This window comes from Megascapheus bottae, unplaced genomic scaffold (assembly GCF_031878675.1).
Source record: "Megascapheus bottae isolate mThoBot1 unplaced genomic scaffold, mThoBot2.hap1 HAP1_SCAFFOLD_112, whole genome shotgun sequence".
NCBI lineage: Eukaryota > Metazoa > Chordata > Mammalia > Rodentia > Geomyidae > Megascapheus > Megascapheus bottae.
Window position 1 is genome coordinate 157,971 of NW_028327430.1, and position 18,057 is coordinate 176,027.

Consider the following 18,057-nt stretch of genomic DNA (forward strand, 5'->3'; position numbering starts at 1 on the left):
CAAATCCACGCAGTCTGTTAATGCCTGGCCAGGTCTACCATTTGCAGGAGTGGATATACCATCATTTGGAGCTGGCCCCTGGCCTTCCAGATAGAGTTCAGCCGCATGTGAAACTTTGATCTGACCACTGTGCCCTGTGCCAACCACAAGATGCCTCTTTAGCTTATGATAAGTAGCTGAGAACACCCAAAAATACAAACCCTTAAAGTTAAGGGCTACTAGGTATGGTTGCATGGTAGAATAAGCTGGGATGTTGAGAAATTATGGCTTCTGGATCCTATTTTGAATCTACTGAATTAATTCATTGGGTGTTGTATGCTGTCATGTGTTTTAAAAGCTAAACTTGTGGTTCTTTTCCTCCCACTCCAGCCTTAAAGGGGACTCCAACTAGGTATCTGATAACTGTGGACCATTAATAACTTCAAGTACCAAATGTCACTTGCTAGTGACTTCATATATTAGTTGACAATATCTTAAGTGCTCACTGACTTTATTATAAATTCTAGGATTGATGATTTTGAAATTTTCCTTCCTGAAATGAAGTGTCAGACATCCAACTATTAACAGTGGCCTTGGGTGATACTTTATTGGCCCAGGAATCAGCAAACACAGCCTGTATTCAGTTGTTTGGATAAATCTTTTGGGGCCTACTGTTTCTCCTTAGGGAGTCCTAAGCTTCTCTTTGTAGCCACAGAAGATGGAGAAAGTAGCAGCCAAGCCTGATATTGTCAGGTCCTATATATCTTTCTGGTATTCTGAGATGGAATTTTCCTTTAAGCAATGTGTCTTTGAATTTACTCTGCTTTGGTTTCAGCTTCCTAAATAATGAAATTACAGGCATGCCCCTCCATGTCTAGCTGTTTACCAATGGCCATTTGAAACAAGAAACATGTGCAATTTCTACTAATTGTGAAAAGAGCAAATGACTTACAGCATAGTTACAAAGTATATAGACTCGGATGCCACTGAATTTCAAATCCAATTAACTACAAAAGTACTTATTGTTGAAGAGGAAGTTACTTGTGTCACTGAGCTTTAATTGCTCATATAGAAATGTGATTGGAGCTGGGTGCCAGTGGTTCACACCTGTATTCCTAGCTCCTCAGGAGGCTCAGATCTGCAGATTGATTATCAAACCTAAACATCCCCCATGAAACTTTCAAAAATGGAAGTTGAGTTGTGTGGCTCAAGCAGTAGTGTTCTAGCTCTGAAAACAAAGATATTGGGGGACCAAGCCCGGAATTCAAGCCGCACACTGACCAAAAAAAATGTGTTTGAATAATAATATTTACCATTTCCTGTGTTTGTTAAGGCCAATCAATACATATAATTTATTGAGCATTTCCTATTAAAAAGAAATAGGGATTTCTCCTTGCCAGCAAATCATCTGTGATGCTGCAGAACAGGCACTGCACATCCTCTAATTCAGTGTAGAATTGAATGTAAATTTTGTCATGCCTGTTAGAAGAGCAGCTCCAGAGCCAGACTGATGAGCCAGATACTATTCTGAAAATTGGTTTCATAATGTAAATTCAGTTTTCTGCACATGAGTTTGCCACACTGATTTCAGTCAGGAAATCTCTAAGGCTCAGAAAAGAATTCTAGCTCTGTATCCATTTACATTCTTATGAAAGGTAAATTAAGCCAGACAATGGTGGTTCATGCCTACAATCTTCATTGCAGGGTAGACTGAATGTAAGGATCATGATTCCAGGCCAGCCTAGGCAGGAAATTACATGAGACTTGTCTCCAATTATGCAGTGTTAAACCCAGATGTGGAGATTTGGCTTAAGTAGCAGAGTATCTTCCCCAAAGGAAAGAGCCAAGGGAGAAGAAGTGACCCTGAGTTCAATCCAGAGTCCTGACACATAAAAAAGAAACAATGAAATTATTTTTACAAATGAGAAACCAGACCCTTGCTCATCATAACTGATTTCAAATTACTTGTGAGAGAGAGTCAATGCTTTTGTTTTTCCTTCAAAGAGGTGACCTGCTGCTGCGGATTCTTAGCTACTACTTTCTACAGCAATGGCTACAGATGTAAGAAGTGGTTTGTTTCATCAAGCTTCAGAGCACAGTGATTTCTAATTACAGTGAGAATAAAAAGGGTCAGTCATTATCCCTGTTCTTTTCCAGAACTACTTCTCATTAATGGTCAGTACTAAAAAATCAACTGTGCATAGGAAGGGAAATCTCTAAGTATACTTTGTGATTTTGAAAGGGGGCATTTAATATTTATTTTTCTCTTGTGTGGAGGCTATCATCCTTATTCAGTTACTGAGTGAAATCATCAGGCTATAATAGAGTAAAAAGGCAATGGACAGACTTCAATGGCTGGGTTCTGATTTCTCAAGTATGTGACAATGAATTTATTGCACCTCCTTGGAAATAAATATGCTCCAAGATACATCTGAGGCTTAATTTGTTGCTTTAAAAAATACTAAGTGATGTTTCATCCAAAACCTACTACAAGTGTTATAATCACCTGCTCTTTTATCCTACCCATTTGGAATATTGTTGTCTTTTTCCTATTTCTCTGCTTTGTTTCTATATGTAAGCTGCCCTAACCCATGAATCAGTTCAGGTCAAATGATCGGACATGGCTGCCCTGACTTCCTTTGGTGGGTTTGCATATAGCCTGACTTTCCTTCCTGTGCATAGGCTGTTTGGCCATCAGCATTGGGGATGGCATGATGCACGTATGGAATACACTCTTCATAAAGAGCAATTAAGATATAAAAATTTTCAAGATTACTAATCCACAGGTACCCAGATAAGGATGCTTTCTTTTTCTTTCCTTCCTTCCTTCCTTTCTTCTTTCTTTCTTTCTCTCTTTCTCTTTGTTAGTTGTGACATTAAAACTCTGGGCCTGTGCACTGTCCATGAGTTCTTCAGCTAAAGGCTAACACTTTACAATTTAAAGCACAGTGCCACTTCTGATTTTCTAGTGGTTCACTGGAGCTAAGTGCCTTATGGACTTTCATGCCTGAACTGGCTAGGATCCACAGTCCGAGCCTGCTGAGTATGTATGAGACACTGGCCAGGCTTGTTTTTGTTGGGTCAGTCATGGGGTTTAATCTCTGGGCATACGTGCTACCCTGAGCTCTTAATCTCAAGGCTGGTACTCTACCATTATGAGCCACTGTGCCATTTAGAAACAGATAAGCTTTTAATATAAAATTACCAATTTTCGAAAAAAGTTTAAAAGTATCTGGCACTGTAGCTCAAGCCTATAATTCAAGCTACTGAAGAGGTTGCGATCTGAGGATCAAGCTTTAAAGGCAGCCGGGGCACCAAAGCACCTAAGAATCTTATCTCCAATTAACCACTAGAAAACAGGAAGTGGGGCTTGGTTCAAGGCTTGGGCGGTAGCCTGGAGCTGAAGAACTCAGGTTTAGCGCCAACACCAAGTTGTAGACCCCCCCCCAAAAAAAAGAAATCATCCTTGCCACAGTAACACTGAACTGGAAACCTTGCAAAAAATCTCAGCATGGTTGCTCTTTATGGAGAGCATATTACGTGCATGAATATTGCCTTTCCCAACCAGTTTGGGGGGGGGGAAAGCCTACACATGGGAGAAAAAAGCCAGGCAAAATGCAAATTCAACAGGAATGTCAGGGCAGCCATGTCCCAACATTTGACCTGAAATTATTTAAAGGTCTGGAAAGAGTATAACACTTACATAATCTTTAAATCCCAGGTTGGTGTTGAACTGTGATCATTGTTGAGCCAAGATTGTCCCATGTTCTGGGAAATACCCTTTTCCCCGCCCCCCCCCTTACTCACGACCCATTTACTAGGAATCAAAAACACATGTTCTCGGAACTAGCCTGGACTTGAACCCCAGGTGGCAACAGCCCAATACTCAGTGGTTAGACACCTGAGCTCTGACCAATCTTGAAGCAACCAGTGGTTTGAAGTTACCAAACAGCTAATCAGGTGATTGTAACTATGGAATTCCCCTAAAACTTATTTGTATAAAAGCTGTGTCAAACCTTTGTTCGGGGCCTCAGCTTTGTCGGCTAAGGGTATGCAGAGGTCCAAGTTCGAACTCGTGCCTGAGTTTGAGCTCGTAATAAATGACCCTTTCTTCTTTGCTTTGACTTTCGCCTCTGGTGGTTCTTTTGGGGTCCTAGGAATTCAGATACAACAATCCTCAGATCTCAGCCTCCTGAGTAGCTAGGATTACAGGCATGAGACACTCTGTCTAGCTTGGAACAAACATATTTTAGTACTTAAAAATAATATTGCTGGTAGTGGTGGCTCATGCCTGTTATCCCCGGTATTCAGGAGGCTCAGATTGGAGGATTTCAGTTCAAAGCTAGACCAGGAACTAAAGAACGTGAGACTCTTTCTTCTACTCCTTTTTTTTTGCCACTCCTGTAATTTGGGCTTAGTGCCTGAGAAATGTCCTTGTGCTTTGGAAAGTCTAGTTTTCTTCCACTTGAGCCACAGAATCACATCTATCTTTATCTTTGTATGTGGTACCAGTGGATTGAACCCAGGGTTTTATGCATGCTGTCCAAGCAAGTTACCACTAGGCCATGCTCCCAGCCCAAGAATGTGAGACATGTGAGAATCTTATCTCCAATTAACCACTAGAAAACCAGAAGTGGTGCTGTGGTTCCAGGGGAAGGATGGTAGCCTTGAGGTGAAAAGCTCAGGGACAGCACCCAGGCACAGAGTTCAAGCCCAACAACAACAACAACAACAACAACAACAACAACAACAACAAAGAGCAAGAAATTAAATCTCAAGGCATATTGGAGCATATTTATTTACAAGGAGATTCAATATATCCAGCGTCCTATACTTGAGAAATCAGAACCTAACCCTAACCCTGAATCATTTAATTCTGTCCATTGTCTTTTTGCGCTATTATAGCTAAGATGATTTCATCAAGACAATTAAGTAAGAATGGCAGCCTTAACACAAGAGAAAAGTAAAAATTAAAGGGCTCCTCTCTATTCTAACAGGACTGACAAAATTTACCTTCAATTCTACATTGAATTAGAGTGTATGCAGGGCATGTTCTGTGGCAGCATCTATCCCTTGCTGGTGAGAAGCCAGGCCTATCTCTTTTCAATAGGGAATGCTCAGTAAACTCTCTTTATTAAGTAGCCATTATAACTCTCAGCAATGAGAAATGTAGCTATCCAATCTTGTTTTGTTTTTTCTGTTGTGGGCCTTGAACTCCAGTTTTTGGTGCCTTTCTTAAGTCTCTTTGTGCACAAGGCTCTACCACTTCAGCCACAGCTCCATTTCTGACTCTTTCTATGGAGATAAGAGTCTCAGGACCTTTTCTGCCCTGCTGGCTTTGAATCATGATTCTCATATCTCAGCCTCCTAACTAGCTAGGATTATAGGTGTGAATTACCAGGAGCAGAGGTCTGTGAGACACTTACCTTCCAAGAAGGTAACAGTTACCAGCCAAGAAATCTGGAAGTAGAGTTGTGGCTAAAGTAGTAGTGCTAGCCTTGTGTGTATAAACAGAAAAAACAAACTCCTGGCCCATCTGTGAAATTCTTATTCCACATTAATTACCAAGAAATCATAACTGGGATCTGTGGTTCAAGTAGTGGAAGGCCAGTCTTGACATAAAAAAAATGCTAAACATCAGTGTCCAGATGCTAAGTTCAACAGATTCAAACCCCAGAATACACACACACACACACACAAATATGTGTCTGTGAAAGGTGCCATTGAAAGCACTAGTACTGGGACTTAAACTCGGAGTCTGATACCAATGCTTGATTTCTTCCTCCAAAGCAGATGGCTTTACCACTTCAGCGAAACATCCACTTTGAGTCTTTCCTAGTTTGTTGAAGATAGGTGCCTGTCAACTTTGTCTGCCCAGGCTGCATTTGAATGTTGTACCCAGATTTTGGGGTCCCCAAACACCACCAAGTTGGTGAATCTTATGTAAGAGCATGAGAGTCTTTATTGCAAGCTTAAGCCTTAATTCACGAGAGAAGAGGATACAGTGGGTCTGAGTTGAGACTCCTGACTTCCTGTTTTACAAGGTTTTTATAGGGTTCTAGAAACTTTCCAAGCATAGTCACAAGTTGGAGCAAATCATGACACACTGAGGGACAAATGGCTGGAAGTGATTGGTTAGCTCAAAGAGTTGACGTATTATGAATTGATTGGCTCCTGCTAAGGAATCCATGCAGTTCTGGTGGTTCCTGCTAAAGCATACATGCTGAACTGCAGGGCAGCTGGTCAGGATTGCTTATCTCATCTTACCCTGGAGCCTTAAATCACTGGGGGTGGTCTTTCCAGAGGGAGTTGTCTGGAATTTACTCTTTTCCTTGAAGCTGCTAGCTCTGCTGGTTTAGAATTGGGGTCAGGGTGACTCTCTGGCAGGGCCTGCTTAAAAATAACTCTTTACTGAAGTTGATAGAACTTCAAAATTAATTTAGCCTTCTTGTGAACAAGGATCCTCATATCTTAGCCTCTAAAATTACAGGCATGAGCCACTGATGCCCCCTTTGAAGCCCGAGGACACTGAGCTCCCCGGGTCAAATCAGGTCTTGGCATCCTCATGCCAGGCAAATGCAAGTGGGGAGCTCTAGACACCGAGAGCTGGGCATCGGTGGGACTGCAGCATACCTGGAAAGACAGGAGCTCGACCCTCAGCAGCAGAAGAAACAGCAGCAGAGGAGTGTCAGATTGAATACTAGTGCACACAGGAACCACAACAAAGTGAACTCCTTGCACTGGTTGCCCAGAAGCACCAGCTACTGCCCAACAACCCAACTACAGCACTTTCTTACCACCCCACAAGCAAGGGGGAGCCAAGGAGGAATGGGACTCACCATTGCAGCTCGAGAGGGGGGCGACCGGTTGTCAGATCCATATGCTCACACCCGGATAGGCTGTAACACTGCATAGTAAGGTGGATATAGGTAGATGCAGGCTTTTCCTGATGAGTAAGAAAGAGGGAATTGGGATTGGTGGCTGCCCGGTGCCCAACCTTGGCGTTGGTGGGGGTGACTCACCCCCTGGCCATAACTTAGTGGTAGCATCCGGTTTCCTGCCAGCAAGGGATGGAAGAGCAAGAAATTTGAAGCATGAGGTACACCAGCAGAATTAGTAATCAGAGTTGGGACCCCTACCCCTAGACCCTGAGCACAGATGGTCCTGGAGCCGGAGGTGGGCCTTGGAGGGACACACAGTCTCTGACACAGGGGAAGGAGAAGCAGCTCCTGCAGGAGGTGGTTGTGAAACTGAAGGCCCTGGGCTTCCTGCCCAGGTTGTGCTGGCTGTAGTGTTGCTCAGGGAGAGGAGCAGTCCTTAATGAAGCTGCTTTACACAGCTGCCTGATGGGTGAGTGCCTCACATACCTTGGGGCTGGACTTCGTCCCCCCTTCCCTCCCTGTTTTGGTTCAAACCTTCAGCTCCTTCCCACTCCTCCTACTCCTCCTCCTCAGTGGCAGCTCTGAGTCAGTGTTTTTTCTCCCCTCCCCCCCTTTTTTTTGCCTGGTGAGGTAAGTTGAGATCCTCCTCCGCACCACAACAGGGATTTGTCCCCTCCGTAAGTGTCTGGATTAGAACTCAGGGCCCTTGGCACTGTGGCTCAAGGAGTAGAGCACTAGCCTTGAGCTGAAATGCTGAAGAACAGTGCCCAGACCCAGAGTTCAAGTCCCATGACTGACCAAAAAAAATAAAGTTGCTTCTGCAGGTATATTCCACAAATAATGAGACCAGACAAAGTGCTGATATTTATGGTTCATGTTAGTAAATCAATCTGAAAACACAATGGAACCACAGAAATGGGTAAGTTTATGCTCCAAAATATCCTCAGGTTTGGACATTTAAAAGGCATTTTTATTTCCTGCCAGTCCTAGGCCTTGAACTGAGGGTATGAGCACTGTGCCAGGGCTATCTCAAAACTAGACCTCTACCACTTGAGCCATGGAACCACTGCCAGTTTTTTTCCATGTATATGTTACCGAGGCCTACCCCTAACCAAACTCCCGAGCCCCTAACAGGCTTTATTTATTTATTCATTCATTTTTTTTAATTTTGTGAATCATGAGAACTTCGCCTGGGCCCTGTCCTTCAACTCTTCAGCTGCAGACAACCACCCCAGCCTTGACACAAAGCTCTACTTCCTGTTTTCTAGAGAATAAATGGATATAAGAGTATCAGGTTCTTTTGTGGATAAATGGAGATAAGAGTCTCAGGTTCTTACTTGCCTGGGATACTTTTGAACCTTGATCCTAGGTTTTCAGACACCTAAGTAGCCTGGATGACTGGTGTGAGCCACATGGCCAGGACTTAACATGGCTCTGTGTGTGTGTGTGTGTGTGCCTGTCTATCTGTCTCTGTGTGTGTGTTTATGTATGTATGTATGTATGTATGTATGTATGTATGTATGTATGTATGTATGTATGTATGTATTTGTCTGTTATGGTGCACTGGAACTCTGGCTGAACGCTATCCTTGAAATCTTCAGCTCAAGGCTATCGCCCTACTCCTGGCCCTGGATTTTGTCCCTGAGCTCTTGAGTTCTTGGCTACCACCCTACCCCTGAAGCCACAGCACCACTTCTGGTTTTCTAGTTGTTAACTGGACATAAGAATCTCTTGGTCTTCAGTGCCCAGGATGGCTTTGGAGCATGATGCACAGATCTCAGCTCTTGGTAGCTAGGATTACTGGCAGGAGCCACCCCACCTGGCTTTAAGGGTCTGTTTGATTTGCAAATTGAGATATGGTAATTTAGGATGCAAAGCTGTGGTTTTTGGCTTAGATAAAAGGCATCAGGGCATTTGAGTTTTCTTTGTTTGGCTACAATTTTGGGACAAGTGTTAGAAACTTAAATGTGAAAGTCTATTAATTTCAGAATCTTTGTTCTGTCTAAAATGACTTGGGTAGTTGGGTATCAAAGAAAGGGACAGGGAAAACCTAGAAGAAGTCCATGCATGTTGGAAAACAATAAATAAGCTAGCATGAAGATGCTTCTAAACCTAGTGAGATGGGAAGAGTGGATCATCTTCATTCTGTCTCTTTTCCTTGCAGACTGACACTGGAAATCTCATGTGGATGATGTGACTGGTGTTTCTAAAAGTTGGTCCTTGGGAAACTTTAAAAGAGGGATAAAATTTATCTGAGTGATATAATTTGGCTTCAGTATTACTTTGTAATTGGGTGTAAGTTTTAAAAAAGAGGCCCATGATAAGCCTGGATTTCTTCATGTAGTGCTGGTACTTAAATTTTTTTTTGGTGTCAGGGCTTCAACTCACCCTGGGAACTGTCCCTTCGCTCTGCAGCTCAAGGCAACCACCCTACCCTATGGCCAAACTCCATTTCCCATTTTCTAGAGGTTAATTGGAGATAAAAGTCTTAGGTCTTTTTTGCCTGGGCTGGCTTTGGACTTCAATCTCAGCCTTTTGAATAGCTAGGATTACAGGCTGCCTGCATACCTGCCTGGCTGGTGCTTGTATTTCTTGCATTTACAAAAAATAGTCATTTAAAGCTGGATACTTAGATTCTTGCCTATAACCCTAGCTACTCCAGAAGTGGAGATTGGCTCAAGGGTAGGGTGTTACTCTCCCTGAATAGTTTAGGAACAACACCTAGGCCCAGAGGTAGAACAGGAGCCTTGAGCTGAAGGGCTGAGGGGAAGTGCCTGGTTGCTTAGCCAAGTTCAAGCCACAGGACCCACAAAAAATATAAATGGCAAGCTTGGCACAGATCTTTGTCACTGGATTGAGATAAGAAATGGCCTAAAACTGCTACAAACTGCAAGGTTTCTTCACAGAACTAGGAAACTAAGAATGCTTTTCCTCTACAGTAAGCTAGCAATTATGTAATCTTGCTGATTACTCTTTTGTGATTTAGATAGAAAAATTGGAACTTAGGCATTCAGCATTAAAAGAGATGTACTATTAGTAAAAAAATTAAATGCCATGCATTAGGGTAGTTTTGTTGTTCAAGTACTTGTGAGCAAACCCAGAATCTCTGGTGAAAAAGTGCTGTACCTTCGTCTTCCTGTTATCCAGGTTAGCCTTCATGTTCTGAGCTTAAATGAATGATCCTCCCTGTTCAGCCTTCCAAGGTGTTGGACCTGTAGTTGTACCACTGTGTTGTGGGAGATTAAACTTAAATGGAAGATACTCATTTTCTATAAGCTTTCCCGGAAGCTTTTATTGGAAATTTTAGAATTCTCTGTCAAAGCTGCATTATCAATGAAGGAACTCTGTTGTCCCAAATGATGGCTGACTATTCTGACTGTGAGGCAATTGCCAGAAGGCAGGCACACACCTGCCTTCTAGAAGTGGCCAGCTGGTCTTCTCACACAGTCATGGTTTGGGAGATGAAAGGTTTATTCCACAGAGTAATGGATAAGGTCTGGGAAGACAAGTCTGAGGTCTGTAGCCTAGAGGAACTTTTAGGATCAGAGAAGAGGTAGGAATTACTTGCAAATTAGGGCCAGCAAAACTGGCAAACAGAGACAGCCTGGTTTGGAGCAAGCAATAAAGCTTCACATCTACAAAAACCTCCTCTAAAGTTAATTCCTCTACAGACACTCACATTCACATTCACACTTTCTCAATTGCCCCCCCCCATCAACCACTACCTGTTTTGAAGAACAATGGAGGTGATGTAATATGCTAAAAACAAAGAAACCAAACAAAGCCAAAAACTTTTGAGTAATTTTTCACTCTTTTCTATTTTTGCCAGTTCTGGGGCTTGAACTCAGGTCCTGAACACTGTCCTTCAACTTTCTCAAAGCTAGATCATTAACACTTGGGCCATGGCAGCACTTCAGCCTTTTTCTATGTCTGTGGTACTGAGGAAACCAACTTAGGTCTTCTTGCATGGTCGGTAAGCACTCTACCACTAGCCCAAACTGCCTGTCCTAAAATACCCTTTTTAAAATACAAATTATATTTCTCTCCTTTTTTCTTTCTTCCTTTCTTTCTTTGTTTTGTAGGTCATGAGCCCTGTCCCTGAGCTCTTATTCTCAAGGCGACTACTCTCCCTTCCCTTTGAACCACAGCCCCATTTCCTGTTTTCTAGGTATTAATTGGAGATAAGAGTCTCATATTCTTTCATGACTGGGCTGGCTTTTAATGGAAATCCTCAGATCTCAGTCTCCTGAGTAGCTAGGATTACAGGAGTGAGCCCCTGTACCTGGCAGAAATTATATTTCTACTAAAATAATCCAAACTAGATTACTTGAGATTTGAAGGAGGGATATTCTGTTGCTAATGTCTATGACAATAGTCTAAATCCTAAATCAAGAAGTCCAGTTTAACCTGCTTGACCACCTGAAGGTGGTGTTTACCTTTTGAAAGCTCAGCCTCACTGAAACTTGGGGCTGTTTCCAGCCAGTCCCAAGGCAGAGAGCAATCTCTGTGCAGCTATTAAAATGACTCCTGGGCCGGGAGTTTGGCCTAATGGTACAGTGCTTGCCTAGTATGTCCAAAGTGCAGGTTAGATTCTTTAGTACCACATATATAGTAAAAAAGCTGGAATTGGTGCTGGGGCTCAAGTGGTAGAGCTCTAGTCTTGAGAAAGTCCCTGAGCTCAAGCTCAGGACTAGTAAAACGAAATAAAATAAAATAACTCCTAACTGTATTCACTGAGTGCTGATGACTTTCATGTTGTGGGTTTGAATCCCTCCTGAATGGATTGGGTTTAACATAAGAAATTATCCCACCCTGCAGTCATAATATTTCTGGTTTCAATCATTGTGAATATGTAGATGTAACATTAATTCAGAAGTAATTTATACATCCCTAAGGAGTATTTTCACTAATAACCAGTTTTATTGAAGGTTTAATGTTTTCATTGATTTCAAATATTGAATTATTTTCACAGGAGAATTAATTCTACAAATTCTGTATGTATATTTAGAACAGAATTGCTTTTATAAAACCTGTCTCCAATAAACTGGGGATTCATCTTTACTGGAGAGTAAATGCTCTACCTAAGACATTAAAGGTTCTTTTCCCATAAGAAGGATTTATGCTTTTCCAACCCATATATAATTATGTGTGTGTGTAGGGGGGACTTGAACCCTGGTCCTAGGCTTTGTTCCTGTGGTCTTTAGCTCAAGGTTACTGCCCTACCCCTTGAGCCACAGCCCTACTTCTGGTTTTCCAGTGGTTAATTGGAGGTAAGATCCTCATGGGCTGGCTTTGAACTACAGTCCTCAGTTCTCACCCACCTCAGTAGCTGAGATCACAGGCATGAGCCACTGCACCTAGATTTGTATAATGTTTTCAGTAGGAAAATGGGGGGCAAAATCACCCAGGTTCTTTCCTGACCACTTCATTTGCCTTCTTTCCCAGCCATGCTTCCAGGATCATCTGTTCATTGTCAACAGCAGGAAAGAATGAAAGAATCTCTGGTGAGTTGCTTTTTTATTTCTCACTTTGTTTTTCACATTGTAGTTTATTCATCTAAGGGTGTCCAAGAATTAAAAACAGAAAAACAGATTCAGCTTTGGGAACATGTTCATAAGTCAGAAAAAGATGGTTTGTGAATTTAGCAGATTAGAAATCATAAATTCTAAGTTTATGCAGATTTGCTTCAGTTTGTTTCTAGTTCTTCTAATGTGAGAAAAAGTAGTCACACATGTTATGTGATTCAATGACACTTAGGAAATAACTTCACATGGATGGTAAAGTTTCACTATCAACATATCTGAGATCAGATCCTCAAGCCTAACTTTAAAATATGTTACTAAAGTTTTACTGCTGTTACTGAAGTAGTGTGGTCAAACACACCTTCAAGTATTCTGGAGAACATACATGTAGAATAATGAACTTCCAGAATTGATGTGTTCCTGACCCAGGGCTAATTACTTGGTGGAAATATGCCATTGCAGGAGATGGTGACATTTGATGATCTGGCTGTGGACTTCAGCTGTGAAGAGTGGCACACCTAAACATTGCTCAGAGGACCCTGTTCAGAGATGTAATGTTGGAGAACTACAGCAACCTGGTGTCACTTGGTGAGCAAAAGTCACTGTATCTTGCAAGACCAAATGATTTCTTTTTAGTGGATAGGTGAAGTTAGTTCGATTATTTCTATTTAGATGTAATATATCTGTCAATGGGAAGTGTCATTTCTTTCTTTCCTTTTTTCTCTTCCTTTTTTTTTGTTGTTGATGGTCATTGAGTATAAACTCTGGGACTGGACACTTTCCCTGAGCTCTTCAGCTGAAGGATAGTTCTCTGCCAATTTGAGCCATTGCACCACTTTTTGTTTCCTAATTGGTAATTGGAGATAAAGAGTCTCAAAAACTTTGGAGCCTGCACTGGCTTTGCACTGGCAAATCAGTCCTCAGATCTCAGTCTCCTGATTAGCTAAGATTACAGGTGTGAGCCACAGGCACCTTTGCTTCTTTATTTTGTTCTATTTTGTTCCACTCATGGGTCTTGAACTCAGGGCCTGAGCCCTGTCCTTGGGCTAGTACTCAAATATAGCACTCTACCACCTGAACTAAGGCACCATTTCTGACTTTTCTCTGTATGTGGTACCAAGGAATCAGAACTGAGTCCTCATAAATGCTAGGTAAGCAATCTACCACTAGATCCAAACTCCCAGCCCCAGTATCATTTTCTTCTCAGGAAAACTTCAACTTGATTATGTGATTCTTCTTTTGCTTTTTCTGTGGGACAAGGGGCTTGAACTCTGGGCCTGGGTGCTGTCCCTGAGATCTTTAGCTCAAGGAAACTGCCATATCCCTGGGCCTGGGCGCTGTCCCTTATCTCTGAAGAATAAGACTTTGCCCTACCCAGTAACCACAGCCCCACCTCCAGTTTTTCACTGATTAATTGCAGATAAGTGTCTCTTGGTTTTGTAGTGCCTGAAATGGCTTTGAAACTTTATCCTCAGATCTCAGCTTCTTAAGTAGCTGGGATTATATGCATAAGCCACCATTCCCGGCAATTATGTTATTCTTGAGGTAATTTTAAACTCATTATTTAAGCATCCAAATCAGTATTTTGACAAAAATTCTGAACTATGTTCCCTAAGAAGAGACTGTCTTCACAAGCCCAATGTGATTACTGTTGTTGGATATACAATCTAGAGTAGAATGTATGTGACTATGTAAGTATGATCTAGGAATCACTAGTTGAAGTGTGTGTTCTAATCTAAACCTGGCACTGATACATTGGTTCATGCTAGTAATCCTAGCTATTAAGGAGGCTGAAATCTGAGCTTTTCATTTAAAGCATCAATACTAATCAAAAGCCTCATGATATTCTTTTTTTTCTTTCCAGTTACACTTTTAATTTATTATAAAAACTCATAAATTTTAAACCTTAGGTAGAAATCAGTTGAAATATCCAGTAACATCATACAAATAAAACAACTCTAGAACAGTCTCAGGGTGTCTAGCCTCATGATATTCTTAGCAGCAATTAACCCCTCCAGAATCGGAAGTGGGGCTTTGACACAAGTGGGAAGAATGCTAGCCTGGAGTAAATGCTGAGTTCAAGGCACACAATGGGAAAAAGAAATCTAAAGATAGGGAAAATTCAACCATGTAGCCAGTGTGAAATGAGAAATAACATTTAGGAGCAACCTTGTTAACAGGATGGGTGAGAGCTTTCACCACAGATGACACATCATGAGCAAGAGTTCTCCACTATTCCTTATCAATAGGGCATTGTTTTCCCAAACCTACATTGATCATAAAGCTGGGGCAAGGTACAGAACCATGGATAGAAGTCTCAGAAAAGAATTTACAGATGAGTTAATGCATTTTTCATAGTGATGTTGGAGCTAAAACCCAGTAGTTAAATAGATCTTGTGCAATACTGAGCAATAGTATTCCTAGTTTCCCTGAGTTCTGAGTGAGGCAGTGAATTAGGTGTTCTTTCTTCTCTAAAACTCATGAATCAAGAATTCATATGGAGACATACTGAATTTTGTGTGCCTGTAGAGTTAGAAATTCTCTTTCTCTTCGTGGAAATCATTCTGAAGCAATACATTAGAGATATAGAAAATGAGAATTGATTTTCTTTATAACTAGGACAACACAGGTATATAATAAAAAGGAATATGCCAGGGCTGGTGTCCTTTGATAAGGAAAATGGCTTATCAGTGGTGGACAGAGACTGTGATTCACAATGGTTCTAATGGTCAGGATTGCCAAAAAAAGGATTTTGACTAAAACTTTGTCTAAGATTGATAAAAATGTACTTTAAAATTTCCACCAATACATAAAGTAATTGTTAGTAAGAGGTTAGTTCTGTAGAGATTCATGTATAAATCCTTCCTCTCAGGAACCATTCCCACTTAGGTGAAAGACAAGGGGATGGATAAAACACTCCCATTGCCTCTGAATGTATTAAATATTCCTTTTCCTCACCTAAAGTTTGAGAATGAAAGCAGAAAAAAATCGTATTTTATGAAAATAACAGAAACAGGTTATTCCCCTATGATAAATCAAAACATTATTTGAAAAACACAACCATAAGCATATTGTAGAACAATTGGTAAGTACTCAGTGTAAAATTACTAATTCATAGTTGAATTATTTGAGTAATTGTTTCTTTCTCATATAAAAAAGAAAAAGCAGAGAAAAATTGTATTTTCCACTGTAAAATATCAGTATTAGTTAATATGTTAGGCAGAAATATACATACATATATGTGCATATACATATATATGTATATATATATATATATATATCCTAAATCCATTACTATTTTGGTGTTTTAAAGTCCTAACAGTTAGGAGGAGAGAAAATATCTTTTCCTTGAGCTGGCATAGTCAACACTCGTGCCTATAATCCTAGCTCCTCAAGATGCTGATATCGACCGATCCATAGTTCAAAGCCATACTGGGCATTAAAGACCCTGAGACTCTTATCTCCAAATTAACCACTAGAAAACAGGACCTGGCCCTGTGTCTCTATGGGTAGGTTGGTCGCCTTGAGCTACAGAGCCCAGGTATAGTGTCCAGGCCAAGATTTCAATCCTCACAACCAACCAAAAGAAAAAAAAGCTGAGTATGATGGCTCACACCTGTAATCCTAGGTACTCAGGAGGCTGAGGTCTGAGGATCAAGTTTAAAAGCCAACCTGGGCACAAAAGTAGATTCTTATTTCCAATTAACCTCTAGAAAACTGGAAGTGTGATTTGGATCAAGGGTAGGGTGGTTGCCTTCACAGAAGAGTGTACAGACAATGGCCAGGACCAGGGGCAGGGTAGTAGCCTTGATCTGAAGAGGTCAGGGACAGCATCCAGGCCAACTTCAAGCCTCATCACCCACCAAAAATATTTTTTTAAAGAAAATATCTTTACATTAAAGAATATTTGAATCTTAATGTTTTGGTCTTTTTTTCTTCATTAAACTCATTTTAGATGTCCAAGAAATGGTAGACATAATAAAGACTTGCCAGCAAAATTCAGATGAATGTCTATGTGATATTGCAGTCAAGAATAGATATACAGTGGAAGAAAGAGGGAGATTATTGAGAACTTTTGATCTGAGTTCAAAATTTAACTCACACCTGAGTAGGAAAAATCTGGATTCCTTAGGAATGAAGACTGAAGAATTCAGCAAGTATCAGAACATGCTGCTTTATAGTGAGCCTAATGACATACATGCTGCATGCATGCCAGGTGTTTCTCCTGTAGTTGAAGAATCCTTGAGATATTCAGAGCATATTATACAAAAAAAATGAGTGTCCTAATGAGCTGCAGTATTTTCAATGTGGTGAAGATGGGAAGGTATTAAATTCAGGGAGCATATTTTTTAAGCAGAATTGGGTTTTTGTGGGACAGTTTGACAAGAACCATAATGAGCACAGAGAAGACTATGATCAGTCTACTCACCATAGCCAAGCAGTACTTCAGAGAGGGAAGAAAAAACCTGAATGTACCAGATGTGGAAAAACATACACCCAGAAATCAGCTATTACAAGCCATTGGAGGGTTCCTACAAAAGAGAATCCATATGAATTCAACAAATGTGGAAAGTCTTTCACTCAGAAGAGAGGCTTTAATAATCATCAGAGAACACACAAAGGAGAGAAATCTTATGGATGTAAAGAATGTGGAAAGTCCTTCACCATGAAGGCATACCTTTCTAGGCATCAGAGAATGTGCACAGGAGAGAAACCGTATACATGTAACACGTTTGGAAAGTCATTTACCTGGAAGGAACACCTTTCTATCCATCATAGAGTACATACAGGAGAGAAACCTTATACATGTGACATGTGTGGAAAGTCTTTCAGTCAGAAGTCAAGCCTTACTGTACATCAGAAAAGACACACAGGAGAGAATCTTTATATATATAACATGTGTAGAAAGTCTTTCACCTGGAAGGAACATCTTTCTGTCTATCACAGTGTACATGCAGGTGAGAAACCTTATACATGTAACACATGTGGAAAATCTTTTCCCCAGAAGAAACGCCTTACAACACATCACAGAGTACATACAGGGGAGAAACCTTATACATGTGACATGTGTGGAAAGTCTTTCAGTCAGAAGTCAAGCCTTACTGTACATCAGAAAAGACACACAGGAGACAAACTTTATATATGTTACATGTGTGGAAAGTCTTTCACCTGTAAGGATGGCCTTACTAACCGTCAGACCATACACACAGAAGAGAAACCTTATACATGTAACACATGTGGAAAGTCTTTTTCCCAGAAGAAACACCTTACTACACATCACAGAGTACATACAGGGGAGAAGCCTTATACATGTAACACGTGTGGAAAGTCTTTCAGTCAGAAGTCAAGCCTTAATGTTCATCAGAAAATACACACAGGAGAGAAACCTTATACATGTAACTTGTATGGACAGTCTGTCACCAGGAAAAGAGACCTTACTCTCCATTATTGAACACACAGGAGGGAAACCATATGAATGTAAGAGATGTGGAAAGTCTTTGAGAAAGAAGTCATACCTCACTTTGCATGAGAGAATACATTCAGGGGAGAAACTTTATTTTTTTCTATTTATCTGTTGGCTTGAACTTCCAATTTTCTGGTAGTTAATTGAATATGAGTCTTATGGAGTTTTTGTGCTGGGGATGGCTTTGAATTGCAATCCTCAGATGGAAGCC

At 40.9% G+C, this 18,057-nt stretch overlaps 1 protein-coding gene across 1 annotated transcript; it reads left to right on the forward strand.

The window, feature by feature from the left end:
- Window positions 1-6,928: 6,928 nt before the first annotated feature.
- On the forward strand, window positions 6,929-17,834 carry LOC150039865 (uncharacterized). Its single transcript, XM_090327552.1, has 3 exons — window positions 6,929-7,078; window positions 16,761-17,283; window positions 17,341-17,834. Exons 1-3 carry the CDS (start codon window positions 6,929-6,931, stop codon window positions 17,832-17,834), a joined length of 1,167 nt encoding a protein of 388 aa, XP_090183678.1.
- Window positions 17,835-18,057: the final 223 nt, after the last annotated feature.